This window comes from Pteropus vampyrus, unplaced genomic scaffold (genome assembly GCF_000151845.1).
Source record: "Pteropus vampyrus isolate Shadow unplaced genomic scaffold, Pvam_2.0 Scaffold518, whole genome shotgun sequence".
Lineage (NCBI taxonomy): Eukaryota > Metazoa > Chordata > Mammalia > Chiroptera > Pteropodidae > Pteropus > Pteropus vampyrus.
This window is the reverse complement of record NW_011889299.1, coordinates 126,425-147,144: the sequence shown is the minus strand read 5'-3', so window position 1 is coordinate 147,144 and position 20,720 is coordinate 126,425. Positions and strand designations below refer to the sequence as shown.

Here is a 20,720-nt window from a genome sequence, read left to right as displayed (position 1 = left end):
TGAAATACTTCCTGAAGGACCTGCCTCAGGCTCTTGAAGGAGCATCACCCTTTTCAGAAATATGTTCATGGTGGTTTGCTTGGTTTGTTTCTTTTTTCATCATAGATTTGCTTGTAAGCACCATGAACATTTCTCTCTGCTAATGAAAACCTTTCGGTGCTGGGGTCCATGTTTTGAAACCTTTTAAAGAGCTTATTGAGGTCTGCAAAGCTTCTGCTAAACCCTTCACTGTGAATTTTCTAGTGGGCTCTTCTATTTCTTCTCCTGCAGTTTCCCCGCCTCCCCCTTGCTTATTCTTCAGCTATGTGTTTGTGTCCCAGTTCCATTTCCTCAGGAACCACCTCTGGGAGGTTCTCAAAGTTATCTTTATCTACATCCAGGTTATAGTTGTTTGCCATCTCAACCACAGCCATGTTGGTTTTTGCAACCTCATCATCCTTGGTAAATTTTTTTTCTTTTTTTTATTAATTTCATTAATTTAAATTAAGTTTATTGGGGTAACATTGGTTAATATAATTATATAATTTTCAGGTGTACATTATAATTTGACATCTATATATTCTATTGTGTTTCCCACCCAAAGTTTCCTTTAGCTACCATATATTTGATCTCCTTTACCCACTTCATCCTTCCCCAACCCTCCTATATTTGACCCCCTTTGTCCTGTCTACCTCTTCCCTCCTCTCCCATCCCCCCACCCTCTGGTAACGAATAGTCTATAGTCCATGCCCACGAGTCTCAGTTTGTCCTGTTCATTTGTTGCTTTTAGGTTTATATCCCACATAAAAGTGATATCATGTGATTTTCAACTTTTTCAGTCTGGTTTATTTCTGGCTTATCTCAAGGTCCATCCATGTTGTTGCAAATGGCAGTATTTCATCTCTTCTTATGGCTGAGTAATATTCCATTGTATATATGTACCACAGTTTCTTTAGCCAATTATCTATCGTAGAATACATCGGTTGCTTCCATGTCCTGGCCACTGTGAATAGTGCTGCTATGAATATCGATGTGTAAATATCTTTTCGGATATGGGTTTTCAAGTGTTTGGGGTAAATACCTAGTAGAGGGATTGCTGGATCATATGGTAGATCAATTCTTAGATTTTTAAGGAACCTCCATAATGTTTTCCATAGTGGCTATACCAATTTTCAGTCCTACTAGCAGTGTATGTGGGTTCCTTTTTCTCCACATCCTCTTCAACATTTGTTATTACTTGTCCTGTTGATTATAGCTATTCTAACAGGTGTGAGATGGTATCCCATTGTGGTTTTGATTTGCATTTCCCTAACAGCTAGTAATGTTGAGCATCTTTTCATATGTTTGTTGGCCATTTGTATGTCCTCTAGGGAGAAGTGTCTGTTCAGGTCCTCTGCCCATTTTTTGATTGGATCATTTGTGGTTATTTTTGTTGTTATTGAGTTGTATATTTTTGTATATTTTGGATATTAGGCCCTTATCGGAGGCATTGCTTGCAAATATATTTTCCCATTCAGATGGTTGTCTCTTTACCTTGTTGACAATTTTTTTTTTTTTTTTGCTGAGCAGAAGCTTTTTAGTTTGATGTAGCCCCTTTCATTTACTTTTGCTTTTACTTCCCTTGCCTTTGAGGTCAGATTCATAAAATCCTCTTTTAGTCCAAGGTCCGTGAGCTTAGGTTCTATGTTTTCTTCTATGCATTTTATTGTTTCAAGTCTTATATTCAGGTCTCTAATCCATTTTGAGTTAATTTTGGTGTGTGATGATAGACAACAGTCTAGTTTCATTCTTTTGCAGGTGGCCTTCCAATTTTCCCAGCACCATTTATTGAAGAGGTTTTCCTTTCTCCACTGTATATTTTTGGTCCATGTGTCTGTTTTGCTGCCAATACCATGCCGTTTTGATTACTGTCACTTTTAGTATAATTTGAAGTTGGACAGAGTGATTCCTCCAGCCTCATTATGTTTTCTCAGGATGGCTTTGGCAATTCGAGGACTTACGTGCTTCCATAGAAATCTGATGATTTTTTGTTCTATTCCTTTAAAAAATGCTGATGTGATTTTGATGGGGATTGCATTAAGTCTGTATAATGCTATAGGTAATATGGTCATTTAAAATGTGTTGATTCTTCCAACCCAAGAACACAGAATATCTTTCCATTTCTTTGTATCTTCTTCGATTTCTTTTAATAGGGATTTGTAGTTTTCATTATATAGGTCCTTCGCATGTTTCGTTAAATTTATTCCTAGGTATTTTATTCTTTTTGTTGCAATTGCAAAAGGAATTATTTTTTCCACTTCTTTTTCTGATGCTTCATTAGAGTATAGGAATACTATGGATTTTTGAACATTGATTTTGTATCCAGAGACTTTACTGTATTTACTTATTGTTTCTAGTAGTGTTCTTGTGGAGTCTTTAGGGTTTTCTATATAGAGATTCATGTCATCCGCAAATAGTGACAATTTGACTTTTGTTTCCTATTTGGATACCTTTTATATCTTTCTCTTGCCTAATTGCACTCGCTAGGACCTCCAACATTATATTGAATAACAGTGGCGATAGTGGACTTGTTCGTGATCTTAGAGGGAAGGTTTCTAGTTTTTCACCATTAAGTATAATATTGGCTGAGGGTTTGTCATAGATGGCCTTTATTATGTTAAGGTACTTTCCTTCTATACCAATTTTGTTAAATGTTTTGATCCTAAATGGATGTTGTATCTTGTCGAAGGCTTTTTCTGCATCTATTGATATGATCATATGATTCTTATTTTTTAATTTGTTTATGTGGTGTATCACATTGATTGATTTGTGTATGTTGAACCATCCCAGTGACACTAGGATGAAACCCACTTGATCGTGGTGTATAATCTTTTTAATATTTTGCCGTATTCAGTTCACTAGTATTTTATTTATGATTTTTGCATCCGTGTTCATGAGAGAGATTGGTCTGTAGTTTTCTTTGTGTTATCTTTACCAGGTTTTGGTATCAGGGTGATATTGGCCTCATAAAATGAGTTGGGAAGTATTGCCTCCTCTTAAATATTTGGAAGAGTTTGAGGAGAATGGGTATTAAATCTTCTTTGAACATTTGGTAGAATTCACTGGTGAAGGCGTCTGGTCCTGGACTTTTACTTTTTGGTAGGCTTTTGATGATTGTTTCAATTTCCATACTGCTGATAGGTCTATTTAAATTTTCCAGATCTTCTTGATTCAGTCCAGGAAGGTTGCATTTTTCTAAGTACTGGTCTATTTCTTCTAGGTTATTAAATTTGGTTTTATATACTTCTTCATAGTACTCTTGAATGATCCTTTGTATTTCTGTGATGTCAGTCATAATTTCCCCTCTTTCATCCCTGATTTTGTTAATTTGTGTCCTTACTCTTTTTTTTTAGTGAATCTAGCCAGGGGTTTGTCAATTTTATTAACCGTCTCAAAGAACCAGATCCTTGTTGTATTTATTTTTTCTATTTTTTTTTTGTTACTGTTTTCAATTTCATTTATTTATGCTCTAATTTCGACAATTTCTTTCCTTCTGCTGAATTTAGGCCTCATTTGTTCTTCCTTTTCTAGTTTTTTAAGATGAAGCGTTAGGTTATTTATTTGGGTTTATTCTTGTTTTTGGAGATAAGCCTGGAATGATATGAACATTCCTCTTATGACCGCTTTTGCGGTGTTCCAAAAGTTTTGATATGTTGTAGTATCATTATCATTCGTTTCTATATATCTGTTCATCTCTCTTTATTTCTTCCCTGACCCAGTTATTCTTCAGTAGCATGTTGTTTAATCTCCAAGTATTTGTAGTTCCTCCTGCTTTCTTTTTGCAGTTGATCCCTAGTTTCAAAGCATTATGATCAGAGATTATGGTTGGTATGATTTCCACTCTCTTATATTTGTGGAGGCTATCTCTGTGTCGCAGTATGTGGCCAATTCTTGAGAATGTTACATGTGCACTAGAGAAGAATGTATAAACAGTTGTTTTGGGATGGAAGGCTCTGTAAATGTTCATTATTTCCAGTTGGTCTAATGTGTCATTTAAGGATGTTATTTCCGTATTGATTTTCTGTTTGGATGATCTGTCCATATCCGACAGTAGGGTATTTAGGTCCCCTACTATGATAGTGTTTTGGTCTATTTCTCCCTTCAGTTCTGTTAGTAATTTCTTTACATATTTCGGGGCTCCTTGATTGAGACCATAGATATTAATAAGTGTTATGTCTTCTTGGTGCATGATTCCTTTTATCATTATGAAGTGTCCCTCAGTATCTTTCTTTACCTTTTTTATTGTGATGTCTATTTCATCCGATATTAGTTCCGCTACTCCTGCTTTTCTGTGAATGCTATTTGCTTGAAATATAATTTTCCACCTTTTTGCTTTGAGTCTATATTTGTCTTGGAGCAGAGATGTGTCTCCTGGAGGCAACATATGGTTGGGTTTTGTTTTTTGATCTATTCTGCAACTATGTGCCTTTTTATTTGTTAATTCAGTCCATTTACATTTATTATTATTGAAATATGAGGTCTTCTTATAGCCATTTTACCTTTTGCTTTCTGGTAGCTCGGTGTTCCATTGCTTCCTTGCCCTTGTGTTTCTGTTTTATTTTGGTTGGCTTTTGTGGGTTTTGCCTCTCGTTCTTCTTGTTTATGTTATATACTTCAATTCTAAATCTTTGGCATGTGGTTACCATTACGAATATGACGAGGACAGTTATATATATATAAATACAGTCGTCCATTTTCTTCTCCGTGGGCCTTATCTCTTTCCTCCTTTTGTGAAGTTGGATATTTGAATCCAACCCTTTTCAGTCATTGTTATCTCAATATGTTCCTATGTATGCTGAACGTTCATTACTATTTTGCTATAGCAATTCTCTTTTTATTATTTAAGATTATAATGCCCTGTTCTTAGTAAGAGTTGCAATATTCTGCTTCTATATGTCTGATAGTCACTTTACTCATTATGTATTTTTGTTGTTGTTGTTTTAAAAGGGGTGAGCTGACCCCTTTCAGTATTTCTTGTAGTACAGGCCTCGTAGTGGAGAATTCCCTCAATTTTTGTATGTCTGGAAAGGTCTTAATTTCTCCTTCATATCTAAAGGGGAGCTTAGCTGGATACATTATTCTAGGCTAGTAGTTCTTTTCACTTAATATTTTGAATATTTGATTCCATTCCTTTCTGGCCTGTAAGGTTTGCACTGAGAAGTCCAAGGATAAACTAATGGGTTTTCCTTTATAAATTACCATTTCTTCTCCCTGGCTTCCCTAAGAATTCTGTCTTTCTTGTTGATTTTTGATAATTTTAATGCAATGTGTCTTGCTGAAGACCTTTTTGGGTTGAGATAATTGAGTGTTCTGTTGACTTCTTGAATTTCAAGCTCCATCTCATTCCTTAGTTTTGGGAAATTCTCATCAACTATTTGTCTGAAAATGCTTTTTAGTCCCTGCTCCTTCTCCTTGCCTTCAAGAATGCCCATTATTCTTATGTTTCATCTCCTGATGGTTTCAGCTAGTTCTTGTATTTCTCTCATTCTTTTTCATTCTTTGGTTTCTTTTTCCTTCTGATTTATTTCTAGATTTCTGTCTTCGATATCACTGATCCTTTCCTCTTTTTGGTCAACTCTATTTCCCAAGCTTTCTATTTCATTTTTCAACTCTTGTATTGTGTTTTTTATCTCCAGAAGATCTATTCTGTTCTTTTTGAGGGTTTCTATCTCCTTGCGCTGCTCATCCAGGTGTTTTTCAATTCCTGAAATTGTTGATATGACTCGTTTTGTATCTCACTGAGTTTTTTCGGGAGTACCATCCTGAAATCTCTGTCATTTAAGTTGTATATTTCTATGTCTATAAGCTTATTTTCTAGAGGTTTTTCTCTTTCTTTCTGAGATGCCTTGTCACTTTGGTTGTTCCTGGTGTTTAATAAACTATTTCTTCACCTGGGCATTAATGGAAGTGTATTTTTCTGTTTTTCTAGAAAGATTTATTATATAAAGTTCTCTCTTTAGCCTGTTGTAAGAAGGCATTTTTCTTTTGGTTTCCAGTAAGTGGTGTCTAAGCCTCTTAGATCCCTGCTTTATATAAAGCCTAAATGTCTTTTTTATTTTCTTGTAGATATTAATCACACTTGCTACTCTCAGTTTCAGTCCCTGTCAGTGTTAGCAATAGTTTCGATAGTGTTTGCTCAGATTCCCTTGGGGCTCCACGATGATCGGTCTTGGAGTGTATGGGAGAGGGGCTCTCTGAGTTGGGAGTTGGTAGTTGTGGCTCAGCCTCGATTTTGCAACCAGGGTCAGTAAAAATTAACTGTTGTTTCTCTGCTGTCTCGTCCCGCTTCTCTTTCTGCCCTGATGGCTATGTCCTGCTGCCTGCTGCATAGGAGTCCCGGCACTTCCAGGCAGGGCTATTCAGGGAAGTCGCCGCACCTTTTCCCCTCCCCTGCCTCCTGCAAGGAGCTCCAGAGGCTGTGAGAGGTAGCTTCAGTCTTGGCAGCTTTTGCTCAGATTCCCCTGGGGCTTTGCCGTGTTCGGTCTCGGCGAGTATGGGGGGAAGGGCTCTCTGGGTTGTGGGTTGGGTGCTGCAGCTCAGCCTCAGTTTTGCAGCCAGAGATGGTAAAAATCGACTATTGTTTCTCTGCTGTCCCGTCCTGCTTCTCTGCTTTCTGCCCTGATGACTAGGCCCTGCTGCTGGCTGCAAAGAAGTTCCGGCACTTCAAGGCAGGATGATCAAGGAGGTCGCCACACCTTCACCCCTTCCCCTCCTCCTGCAAGGAGCTCCGGCGGCAGCGAGGGGCAGCTTATTTATTTCTCCCAGTCCACCGCCCGACACCCGGGGTTCTGACCTGTGGTAGTTCTTATGCACAGATCCCACGCTGAGACTTGCTGGTTGCAGTTTGGGTGTTTTTTTGTTGAGTTTTAGATGTTCGGCTTATTGTTGTTTCAAGGGGAGAGACCTGAGGACGTCTCTCACTACACCATGTTTCCCTGCCTATATATGGCAAATTCTTGTTTTGAAGTCAGGGACAAACCTCTTGAGTGATGAACACTCCTTGATGATATCACCCCAAGACCAAGCAAGTTTCTTGATGAAGTCATAGATGTTGTAAGCCTTCTGGAATTGCATCAGTGTCTTCCTCAGTTGCAGCAATAGTCCAGGAAAATGTTCTCCTCAGGTAAAAGGCCTTAAAAGCTGTCTATTGGTTGTATCAAAGAGGTGGTGTGTGGAGGGAGAAACATCACTTTGATATTGGGACGAAGATCATCAATAAAAGAATGTAGAAGAACAATATCCACATTAAGCAAAATCTTGAAAGTATGTAATTCTCCAAATAATATGTCTCAATTTTGCTGGCATAGTAATTCAGGAGGGCATTTTAGAAGAGGAACTGGGCCATCCATGACTTCTTATTGCTCCTGTAGGACACTGGCAGTGTGCGTAGTATGCTGATTAACATGCTTGAAGACACTGGGGTTCTTGCTGTGCCAGATTACAAAGGGTTTCAGTTTGTAGCCTGCAACATTGCCCTCAAGCAAGATTGTTATCCTGTCCTTAAAATACTTGATACCTGGCATTAATATGGCCTTCCTATGGATGAAAGTCCTTTCAAGCATCTGTTTCCAGCATAGGGAGGTTTCATACATATTTTTCCCTGGCAAGTAATTTTCCTCCACAATCAGCTTATCTAGAACTTCCAAAAATTCTTCATCTTTCTCACATTAGCACTAACAGACTCACCACTCACTTTCACATTATGTAATAAATGACGTTTCTTGAGTCATTTAAACCACCTGGAGTTAGCAGTATATTCAACATTGTAGTCATGTCCAGACTTTTATTTCAACATCGCAAATAAAATATTTGCTTTGGTCATAATTGTTATGGTGCCGAGAGAGATACACTTCTGTATCTGGTCTTCAATCAGGTCACTGGGAGTTTCTCCACATCTTATACAGGCCCTTCTAACATTTTTGTTAGTCTCATCTGCTTTCAATGAAGCAGATGCTTTAACAGCTTCCATCGTTTTGTCCTTGTTCTTCAAGATTGTAGTTTTGGTAATATGGGGCATGCCTGACTGGTGAGCAATAACCATTACTGATTTTCCACTTTCATAGTACTTAATCACTTTTAATTTTGTTTCAAGGTCAATCATTTGATGTAGCCCCTTACTGGAAACATTAGCAGTGAATTATGTATGCTTAGAAGCCATGATGAACAAAAACCATGAGATTAAATCAAGCACAAGAGAAAATGATGCAATCAAGAGATGCAGTAAACATAAGATGTATGAGGCTGCTGCCAGTGTAATACAGCATACTGTTTTACAGCAAACTTTTTACTGATATTTAAAGAAAAAATATTTAGGAATAAGTAAAAGAAATACAAATCTTATACTCTGAAAACTACAAAACATTGTTGAAAAAAATAAAGAGGATCTAAATAAACCAAAATCTCATGTTCATGGACCTAAGACTTAATTGTTAAGATGGCAATACTCTCTTATTGATCTATAGATTCAACAAAATCCCTATCAAAATCCTAGCTAACTTCTTTGCAGAAACTGACAAGCTGATCCAAAAATTCGTATGGAAGTTCAAGGGGACTAGAAAAGCCAAGATTATCTTGGGGAATAAAAAAGAACAAAGTTGGAAGACTCACACTTCTCAAATTAGAAACTTAATAAAAAAGATACAATAATATAGACAGTGTGGTATTAGCATAAAGACAGATATATAAACCAATGGAATAGGACTGAGAGCCCAGAAATGAACTCTCAAATTAATGGTCAATTGATTTTCATCAAGGGTGACAAAAAAATTCAGTTGGAGAAAGAAGAGTCTTTTCAACAAATGGTGCTGGGACAACTGGATATACACATGCAGAGAATGAAGTTGGATACTTATCTCACACTATATGTAAAAATTAACTCAAAATGGACCAAACATCTAAATGTAAGAGCTTAAAATATAAAACTCTTAGAAGAAAACCTAGGCATAAATCACTGTGACCTTAGATTAGACAATGGTTTCTGTGATATGACACCTAAAGCACAAACCAATGAAAAAAAAAAAGGTAAATTGTACTTCAACAAAATTTAAAACTTCTGTGCTTCAAAATATACTATCAAGAACATGGAAAGACAACCCACAGAATGGTAGTAAATATTTGCAAATCATATATCTGGAAAGAGTTTAGTTTCCAGGATATATAAAGAACTCTTATGAATCCACACAAATAAAAAAGACAAATATCCCAATTAAAAAATGGGCAAAGTATTTAAATACAAATTTCTCTGGAGAAAATATAGAGATAGCCAATAAATACATAAAAAAATGTTCAACATCATCAGTCATTAGGAAATGCAAATGAGAATCACAATGAGAAATTTCATGTCCACTTAGAATGTCTATAATAAAATTTGGACAACAAATGTTAGTGAGGATATAGAAAAATTGGAATCCTCATATGTTGCTTTTGGGAATGTAAAATGGTAAAGCCACTTTGAAAAAGTTTGGCAGTTTCTCAAAGCATTATACAGTAGTCCCCACTAATCCTGGGTTTCACTTTCCCTGGTTTGAGTTATCTGTGCTTGACTATCATCTGAAAATATTAAATGGAAAATTTCAATAATGAACAATTCATAAATAAAAATTACACATCAATCTGAGTAGTGTAATGAAATCTCACACCATCCAGCTTCATCCTACCCGAGACATGAATCATCCCTTTGTCCATTGTATCCACACTGTATATGCTCTCCTCCTGTAAGTCCCTTAGTAGCTGTCTGTTTTCAGATAGACATCATGATACCGAAGTGCCTGTGTTCAAGTAACCCTTATTTAACATAATAATGGCCCCAAAGCACAAGAACAGTGCTGCTGGCAATTGGCTATGCCAAAGAGAAGCCATAGAGTGATTCCTTTAAGTAAAAAGGTGAGTACATTTGCGACACATGGATGGACCTCAAGATAATCATGCTAAGCGAAACAAGCCAGACAGAAAAAGTTGAAAATCATATACTATCACTTGTATGAGGGATATAAACCTAAAAGTAACAAAAGACCAGGACAAACAAGCAGAGACTCATGGACATGGATACTAGATTAGTGGTCACCAGAGGGTGGGATAGAGGGGGAAGGAGAGAGGTAGATGGGGAAAAAAGGGGTCAAATATGTGGTGACAGAAAGAAATCTAACTATGGGAGAGGAACACACAATGCAATATATATATATATGCCTTACTGTTAAATTGTACACCCAAAACTTACTGGATTTCATTAACCAATGTCACCATAATAAAAATAAAGGAAGAAAGAAAGAAAGCTTAATTTAGAAAAAAAAAGGTGAGTACAATACAATAGGATATTTTGAGAGACCACATTCATGCAACTTTTATTACAGTACATTCTTATAATTATCTCATTTTTATTAGTTGTAATTAATCTCTTACTGAGGTTAATTTATAAGTGAACATTTATCATAGGTATGTATATATAGGAAAAAACATAGTATATATAGGAGTTTTTACTATCTGCAGTTTCAGGCATGCACTGGGGGTACTGGATTGTATCCCATGTGGATAAGGAGGGGAGTGTTCTGTAGAGTTATCACATAACTCAGTGATTCCACTCCTAGGTATATATTCAAGAGAAATGAAAACATATGACCATACAAAAACTTGTACAAGTATGTTCATGACAGCATTACTCATAATAGCCCAAACTGGAAACAACCCAAATGTCCACCAATTCAGGAATGGATAAATAAAATGTGATATGTCTATACAATGGAGTATTATTCAACTATAAACAAGAATAAAGTATCTATACATGCTACAACATGGATCAACCTTGAAAATATTATGCAGAATGAAGGAGCCAGAAACAAAAGGCAACATATTGTTTGATTCAATTTATATGAAATGTCCAGAACAAGCAAATCTATAGAGACAGTAAGTAGATTAGTGGTTGCTAGGTGAGGGGTGAAGGGAATCTGGAATGATTGTAAAGGGTATGTGGTTTCTTTTTCATTCCCATTTTCATGAAATATCTTTTTCCAGCCCTTTACCTCTAGTCTGTATGTGTCTTTTGATGTGACGTCTCTTGTAGGCAGCATATGTAAGGGTCTTGTTTTCTGATCACTTTGTAAGTCATATAAATATCTAATCAATATTTTGTATACTTGAAACTAATGTAATATTGTATGTCAACCATAATTGAAAAAAATTATTAAAAAAAGAATTGTCTTTGATGAGCTGTAAAAGTTACTAATGTTATTAATATGTTAAAAAAACGTAGCAGTTTCTTTTAGGGGTGATGAACATGTTCTGGAATTAGTGGTGATGGTACACAACCATGTGAACGTACTAAATACCACTAAGTTGTACACTTTAAAATGGTGGATTTTATGATATGTTAATTAAATCTCTATTAAAAACAAAAATTTTAAGGTATAGGAAATGATATATCAGGCAAATATTAAGCTAAATAAAACTAATGTATGTATATTAAGATCAGAAAAAAATTGGTTGCAGGACAAAATGCCAACATATTAGATTACCAGAAATATTCTTTTACACATCAGTAAAATATTCAAGTCACCAAGAAGATATAGCAATTCTAAATTTGTAACCATTTACAAAGTTTCAAAATTGATGTTGTTATAAGGAAACATTAACAAATTTTGAAAATCAATAAGCAGACAAAACCCCAGAAGAATAAAGAGCATTTTAGCCAGATAGACATGACTTAAGTATGTACTAAACTGAACCCAACTGTAATAGGTACATATTTTTCAAGTGCTCATAGAACATTCACCAAAAACTTTCATATGTTGGTCTATAAAGTAAAATCTCAGTAGATTTTATGAACTGAAATCATAGAGAGTTTGTTCTCTGAAGAGAATTGAATCAAACTGGAAACGGCAAGGGAAATGATCTGTTAAAATGGAAGTTAGTCCTGGCCCAAGGGCTGGCACCATTATAGGAGGCCTCCTGCTGTGCCAGACATTAGCCCTTTAGTTGCCAGATGATAATCAGTAGGTCCCAGCAGTCTTGGAAAAGGGACTGAGGTGATCAGGGCAACTGTGTAAGTGGTAGAGAAACTAAGAAATCCCAGAGCTGTGACTACTTAATAAATTTTCTGGAAATATTTTACAAATTCATATGTCCATGCAATTGTGCATCAGTATAATATCAGCCCTGTTTAGTAGGCCAATTATAGCATAAGATGCTTATATTTAAAAATAAGTCTGATAACTAACAAGCTGAGCATCTAACTCCAGCGATTAAAAAGGAAGAACAGAATAAATCTAAAGATAGTGAAACAGGATAAGAAAAATGGTTCAATAGAAAACAAAGACATAACAGAAGGAATCAGAAAGCCAAAAGTTAATTATTTTAAAAAATTTATCAAAGTGAACAACCTCTGGCAAGATTGGTCAAGAATAAATAAAAGAAGGTACAAAAAAATAGTATCAGAACAAAAAATATAACTGTAAATGCAACAGATTTAAAAAACACAAAAATAAGAAATTTATGCAAATACATTTGAAAAGTGATGTGAAATAGAAAAATTTCTAGATAACATAACTTAATAAAACTGACAAGTAGAAATTGCAAACTGGAGTGATTCAATAATTATTTAAAAGATTGTATCAGTTAAAATATTTCTTATGAAGATGATGCCAGGCCCTGATATTTTTACCTGAAAGTTGTGCTAAATATTTAAAGAACAAATAGTTCCTTGCACAGTCTCTGTCAGAAAATAGAACGAAAAGAAATAGTTCCCACTTCATTTTATGACACCAAAACAGAAAAACATAAGAATGGAAAAATTACAGGCCAATCTCTTTCATTAATAAAATGTCAAATTTCTAAACAAAATATTAATAAACTAAATCCAAGTAGTTTTTATTTACCCTAGGACTGCAAGATTAGTTCAGTGCAATAAAAAAATTTCTAATGTAATATACATTAACAGATCAAAATATACAATCAACATGTCATCTCAGTGGATACAGAAAGCACCTTTAATAAAACTCAGGGGTCCGGTCAAGAGGGCGTAGACAGTAGACTCTGTGCTCACCTCCTCTCCCGACCACACCAAAATTATAACGAAACTACAGAAAAATCATCACTGGGATTCAACTGAGGTCTGGCTGAACAGAAGTCCTACAGCTAGGAACATACATAAGAGGTCACCTCCAGGCTGGTAGGAGGGGAGGAAACGTGAAATGGCCTGGTCCCACAACCATGTGTTGTGGTCAAAAATCAGGAGGGTTATCTTGGCTGCAGAGCTCTCCCACCCACAGAGGAGCGAGGGGTTCCGGCTCCATAGCGGGCCCCCAGCCTAGGGTTCTAGTGCTGGGAAGAACAGCCAGCAGAGATTGTGGCTGAGTGAGACGGAGGACCACTGGAGTAGCAGATGCTCCTCTTAAAGGGCCTGTGTGAACTTAATTGGTGGCGGACTCATTTGTTCTGATCTCCAGTGGTGGGCAGCTGCTTGAAGAGTGACAGGAACACAAGGGGAAGAACTGAGTTGTCTGGCTTCAGGGCAAAGGCTGGAGGGGTGGTTTTCACCTGGACAGAAGCGCTGGCAGTATCCATTGTTCCTTTGTTGAGCCCTAATCCTCTCCCAGCGTGTGGACTCAGACAGCCACCATATCTGCGTCATATCCATCAACTTGTTTAACACAGGTTGCTCTGCCCAGGTGATTCCTTGAGACTCCACCTCTCTCAACTTGCAGGTCCACCTAAGTTGCCTCCAGTGGTTTATTCCATATATTTGGCCTATCTTGGCTCATTTTGTGGACTTTCCTAAAATCTCCCAAAAGCTCACAAAACTCAAAGAAGCAGCATCTGGTCTTGGCATGCCCTGTACCTCTTGCTGAGCAGCCCCAAGTCTGGTACAAGCAACAGCTAGTCTTGATTCATGGCTTGGCCTCTCGAGGCACCTACAAGCCAAGCACGAGTGGTAGCCATCTGAGAATTGGTTGGAGACTCTTACCAGGTGGCCCTGGAAGTGAACAGGCTGTGGCTAAACTTGGCCTGCAGCTGGGACCCTCTCAGGAGGCCTTGGGCCAAAACACCTGGTGGCTTGTTTCGACCAGCAACAGAGCCGGAGCAGTACCCAGGACTGCCTCTGAGGAGGACACATTTGAAGAGCAGAATGGGCAGGCATGAGAGCCCTGCTAAAGTGAATCCTGCTCTGTAGGGTCAGCTGCTCACTGGCCAAACCACATAAGCAATCAGCTCAAGGGTCAATCTCTCCCATCAACATGCAAACAGCAACCAAGTCTAAACTACAACAGGAGGGCACATACAACCCATACAAAGGACACACCTTGAGTACCTTGCTCAAGTGACCAGGGAAGACTGTGCTATTGGGCCCCACAGGACACCTACTATATAAAGACACTCTTCTAAGACTGGGAGACTTAGGAGCCCTACCTAATACATAGAAACAAACACAGGGAGACAGCCAAAATGGGGAGACAAAGAAAGAAACATGTCCTACAGGAAAACAACTCAACGAAATGAAGATAAGCAATATGCCAGATGTAGAGTTCGAAACACTGGTTATAAAGATGCTCAATGAACTCAGCAGAAGAGTAGATGAACTCAGTGAGAACTTTAACAAAGTGATAGAAAACATAAAAATGGAGATGGAAAACATAAAAGGGAACCAGTGAGAAATGAAGAATACAATGTCTGAGATGAAGAGTACATTAGAGGGAATCGACAGATTGGATGAAGTGGAGGATTGAATCAGCGATTTAAAGCAGTGGTCTCCAACCTTTTTGGCACCAGGGACTGGTGCTCCTATGAGAATCTAATGCCTGATGATCTGAGGTGGAGCTGAGGTGGTGATGCTAGTGCTGGGAGCAGCTGCAAATACAAAAGAAGTTTCGCTCACTGGCCCGCCGCTCACCTCCTGCTGTGCAGCCTGGTTCCTAACAGGCCATGGATTGGTACTAGTCTGCAGGTAGGGGGTTCGGGACCCCTGATTTAGAGGATGGGGTAACAAAGAACACCTAATCAGAACAGCAACAAGAAAAAGGAATAAAAAATTATGAGGATAGTTTAAGGGGTATCTGGGACAACATCAACTGTACCAACATTCGCATTGCAGGGATACCAGAAGGAGAAGAGAGAGAGCATGGAATTGAAATCCTATTTCAAGAAATAATAACAAAAAACTTCCCTAACTTGGCAAAGGAAATATACATACAGGCCCAGGAAGCATAGAGAGTCCCAAACAAGATGAACCCAAAGAGGCCCACACCAAGACACATCATAATTAAAATGCCAAAGGTTAAGGACAAAGAGAACATCTTAAAAGCAGCAAGAGAAAAGCAAGTAGTTACCTACAAGGGAGCTCCCATGAAACTATCAGCTGATTTCTCAACAGAAATTTTGCAGGCCCAAAGGGACTGGCAAAAAATATTCAAAGTGATGAAAAGCAAGGCTTCTATCAAGACTACTCTACCCAGCAAAGCTATTGCTTAGAATAAAAAAACAGATAAAGAGCTTGCCAGACAAAAAAAAGCTAAAAGAGTTCATCACCACCAAGCCAGTATTACAGGAATGTTGGAGGGACTTCTTTAAGAAAAAAAAAATATGTATCAAAAATATAAATAATAAAATGGCAACAACTACATACTTAGCAACAAGTATTTGAAATGAAAAAAAAAATTAAATGCTCCAATCGAAAGGTAGGGTGGCTGAATGGATAAGAAAACAAGACCCTTGCATATGCTGCCTACAATTAACTCACTTCAGAGCAAAAGACACATACAGACCAAAAGTAAAAGGATGGAAAAAGATATTTCATGAAAATGGAAATGAAAAATAAAAAGCTGATAGCAATACTTATACCAGACAAAGTAGACTTTAATAAAAAGGCTATAACAAAAGACAAAGAAAGAAGAGTCTAGTAATTTCACTTCTGGATATTTATCCAAAGAAACCCAAAACAGTTCTTTGAAGGGACATGTGCATTCATATATTCATTGCAGCATTATTTACAATAGCCAAGATATGGAGGCAACCTGGGTGTCCATCGTGGATGAATGGCTAAAGAAAAGGTGGTACATATATACAATGAAATATCACTCGGCCATTAAATAAATAAATAAATAAATAAATAAATAAATAAATAAATAAATAAATAAATAAATAAAATCTTTATATCTGTAACATGGATGGACATGAGGGTATTGTGCTGAATGGAGTAAATCAGATAGAGGAATGCCATATGATTTTACTTATATGTGGAATCTAAAGAACAAAATAAATAAAACAGAAACAAACTTATAGACACAGAGAACATTTTGAGGGTTACAAGGTGGGAGGGCGGTTGGGGGGGTGGGTGAAAAAGAGGGAAGAGATTAAGAATTACAAATTGGTAGTTACAAAATAGTCAAAAAATGGGGATGGAACATATAGCATAGGGAATATAGTCAATAATATTGTAATAAGTATGTACAGTGTCAGATGGGTACTAGATTTATTCATGAGTTTTAGAGATGTCTAACCACTATGTTGTACACCTGAAACTAGTATTGTATGCCAACTATAATTGAAAAATAAAAATATTATTTTAAGAAAAGGAGACTATAAAATACAAATAATCTAAGATTACACCTATTGATTGTTAAAGTTAACTAAAATGGAACAGGATCTCCAAATGTCCATATTGTGCAGGTTTGGATGATACACATGCTAGATGTTTGCTTTTTATACTGATAATAATTTAGGCCAAATTCAATCTGGAAAATAAATAAAACAATATTGAGCATCTACTCATTTAAAAATAATCCTATTGACAAATTAAGAATAAAGTGAATTTCCTTAACCTGTTAAATGGTATCTACAAAAAGAAAGAAAAACTACAGCAAACTTACTCAATGGTAAAACTTTAAAAGCATTCCCTTTAAAATTAGGATCAACATAAGCATGCACACTATTAACATTTCTATACAACGCTGCACTGAAAATGGTGTGTGTGTGTGTGTGTGTGTGTTTGTGTTTATTAAAGCAGTGTAGTGATATATGAAAAAGAGACTTAAAAAAGGAAGATTGGAAGGGGAAAAAGACAACCGTTACTTACAAATTATCAAAATTAATAAGTTGATCAGTTTTGTTAGTTACAAATGCAGTACACAGAAACCCAATTACTTTTGTATGCATTAGCAATAAACTGCTATAAAATGTAATTTTCTAAGAGTATCATTTAAAATAGCAACAGAAATAAGCAAAAACATTTCTTATAATGATGTGCAAGTCCTTTTAAATTACAAAACTTCCCTCAAATAACATAAAAAATGTGTAATAGATGGAGAGGCATACCATGTTTACAGAACTCAATATTGCAAAGATGTTAACTTTCCTTAAATTGATCTACAGATCAAACATAATTCCAATCAAAATCCTAAAAGTTTGTGTGTGTGTGTGTGTGTGTGTGTGTGTGTGTGTGTGTGTGTGTGTGTATAACTTGGTGTAACTTGATAAGCTTATTCCAAAATTTATGGGGACAAAACTTCATTTCATTTAATAGCATTTCATAACCCAAAACTAGAAACTACTTAAATGCTCATGAACAGTAAGATGGAAAAACAAACTGTGGAATATTAACAAAATGTAACATTACACAGCAAGGAGAATAAACAAGCTACAATTTCATGCAACAATAATATAGATGGTGATCAAAACATAAAGGCGAGAAAAACAAGTCATAGATGAATATACACAAATGTTCAAGTACTTTACACACATTAGTGCATTTAATCCTCAGAACAACCTCATTAAGTGACTGTGTGCCTTCCCTCCCCCACCAACCCCTTTGGGACCAGGTAGGTCTTCTAGAGAGGATGCTCCAAACAAAAAATAATTCAGACATTTCTGGGGTAAGTAGCCTGGCATTTCCAGGAAAAAAGGTGAGGCAGACATTGCCCAAGGCAAGAAGAGGCAACTGCTATCTAAGTTTATTGTACCTGTGATCTGACATAATTCAATCAATCCTAATGAGTCTTATGCACACAGAGCCCCATGCTTGGCTATGGTAAGTGGTAGAGTGGAAGCAGCACAGAATGACCATTTACTGAGCACCTGGCACGTGCCATGCTGTGGGCTTGATGCTGGGGATGTGATGGACAAAAAGACCACACATCCACCTTGCTGTTTAAATAATGATAACTAATATTTATTGAGTATTTTACTATGAGCTAGAAACTCTTAAGCATTTTATATGCTTTAGCTCTCTAATCATCACAACAACACTATTACTAACATATTTTTACAGCTGAGGAAATGGAAACACAAAGAAATTAAGAGATTTGTCTAAGGTCATAGAGGCAGGAGCTGGGACTCAAACCTAGGCAGTCTGAATCCAGAACCACTGAATCACTCCAACAATGTGGCGGCAGGGGGGCGGAGGGTGTAGATACTAATCCTGTTTTACAGCTGAGGAAAGAGCAGCTCAGAACTAAAGTGAGCACATACTTATTTTGTACCCTTTATGTGACAGAGACTATATTAGGTGATTAATACATATTATTTCTCCAACCTGAAAGACGAAGTTCCCAGGTATGCAGAGTGGCTTGTCTGTTTGCCAGCTAAACCCAACAGCCCCATGGAAAGGATCAAGAGTGGCTGGGTGGGTGAGGGTAGGATGTAATTCTGTCTCATCCAGGTTCCTTTCCAGATGAGTAAGAAAAACTGCTGGTGGAAAAGAGGAGGAAGGAGGACAGGATCCAGGAGGCTGGGCTTTTTTCCGCTCTTCCTCTTCTTCCATCCACACTTTACATCCTACATACTATATTTAACATCCTACATCTTCCTGGATCCTCTAAGCAACTACCTTTCTCCCTGCTAGCCCAGACCCTGGACCTCCTCTATCATTAGCATAGTGGAAGTTTGGTCAACTGGTCCTTGAGATGTCTGAGTCCTACTGTCCACAGCTGTCTTATCTCCGCCCACCTTATGGATCCTCAGGCCATAACAGTTGGGCTGGAAGCACCTTGATCCACAACTGTCCTGTTATCTATGGGAAATGGCATACTACAGTTAAATACACACACACACACACACACACACACACACACACACACACACACACAGAGGTTTTGTTTGCTTCTCCTTTGACCATTCTCTTTCTTAAATTTTCAAAATGAACATTATACCAACAGGCTGTTCCTGAGAAGATTAGGTGTCTTCTCCCTCTCTCTGGAGAAAGCAGCAAAATTGTCCATATGTGCCAAGAAGGCAATGCAGGAGATAGGACACCCAGCCTTTCCCAACCCAGTCAGGTATAGACTTATTAGAAGAGGCCTGAGAAAGGGGAGGAGGAAAACTGACCAATGACACGGTACTGCTGTGTACCCAGCACCTGTTCCCTGAGAAATGATTCCAGGAACCATCGCCTTATTTTACTCAAGCACTATAAGACAGGAAAAATTTTCAGAAACTTCATTGAGGTCACCAAAATGAAACATTCTAGGCTAAGCACTGAACATTTCCAAACTATAAATGTCAAATTTCAAACAAGAAGCATTCCAAATAAGCTCTGGATAAAGAAAAGTTCCTAGTCGAAAATTCCTGATTAAATGGTCTTTACCCAATCATCATTTTTTTCTTTTTCTTTATCTTTTCTGACATTAGCCTTCCTGTTATTCTATAGCTACTTCACAGAGCTGCTCATCTATTCCAACTTTCAGGTTGGGGTGGGGATAGATGGGGGGTCATGTCCTTTGCTCTTCTATACCCATTTTACCACCACCACCTCGAAGCCCATGGAAGCAAACCCCACTTACAGCCCCTCCTCTGTTGCATCCTGCTGCTGCCGCTGCTGTGTGGAATCCAGATCTTCTGCAACCTGGTTTGGGTAAGCTCTCCCATCTCTCGAGACATCTTAGGTGTCACAGCTAATGACGCCACTGTCTACAAAGTACTGGACCTCACTTCCTGTCTTGCTGTCTCTTTTGTTGCTGCGGCACATCAGTAGGTGGACAGAGCTGTGACAGGGAGGTGCACTGGGCTTCTGAGCCCTCTGGCAGCCTGTCCTCAGCTTTCTCTTCTCTTCCCTAGTCCTTGCCTGCCTCTGCTCCTGTGTGTACCAATGGGGGCTTGGTTGCGGAGAGTGAGAGGTTGGGCAGAGGTCAGTAAAGGCCTCTGAACTCCAAGAGCTGTGTACATAGGAGATAAGTTCCTTCCAGCAAGGAAAGCAGCCAGCAAGACAGCCCCGGTCTGGCCAGTCACTTTCCTCCAATGAAGACAGGACTAGTAGAATATGCAAATAAAAGACCAAAGATCATGTGCTTATATCCCGTGTGGAGTGGGGAGGCAAAGATGTTGGAGGCAGGTCTCAGCAGCTTTTACAGCTTTGGAATAAAATAACGGGCCCAGGTACAAGGTCAAGTATCAACCCAGAAACAGAGATCCACATCAGAAATGCAAGTTTCCAAAGTACGATCACACACAGTCCCTACTGAAAAAATGCATTGTTTTGATCTAGCAATCAAAAGCCTGCATTGGAGATGGAAGGTTCACTGCCTTGCTGCCCCACACTCCCTTACAAAATGGCATTGTAACCCTTGTCCTCCCTTGAATTTTGCTGCTGTTCCTATAGCAGGCCCTCTCCCTCCTAAAATATGCTGCTGGGGCACTCTTGGAGAGATGGGCACTATCCGATCAACTTTATGCTCTCTCCAGTCAAGGCTAAATAAATCAGTGTAAACCTGACACCTATGGGAAGA

At 37.8% G+C, this 20,720-nt stretch overlaps 1 protein-coding gene across 2 annotated transcripts in view; it reads right to left on the bottom strand.

Annotated features, from left to right (window-relative positions):
• PFKFB1 (6-phosphofructo-2-kinase/fructose-2,6-biphosphatase 1) overlaps nt 1–20,155 on the bottom strand; it is an 84,589-nt gene extending 64,434 nt beyond the window's left edge. Inside the window, exon 1 of one of the 2 annotated variants that reach the window (XM_011383391.1) lies at nt 19,779–20,155. In XM_011383391.1, coding sequence (XP_011381693.1) covers nt 19,779–19,875 — 97 coding nt within the window. In that variant the 5' untranslated portion in view covers nt 19,876–20,155. The remainder of the gene's footprint in view (nt 1–19,778) is intronic. The other variant, XM_011383392.1, reaches the window with a different exon arrangement.
• Between the last annotated feature and the right edge of the window lie 565 nt (nt 20,156–20,720).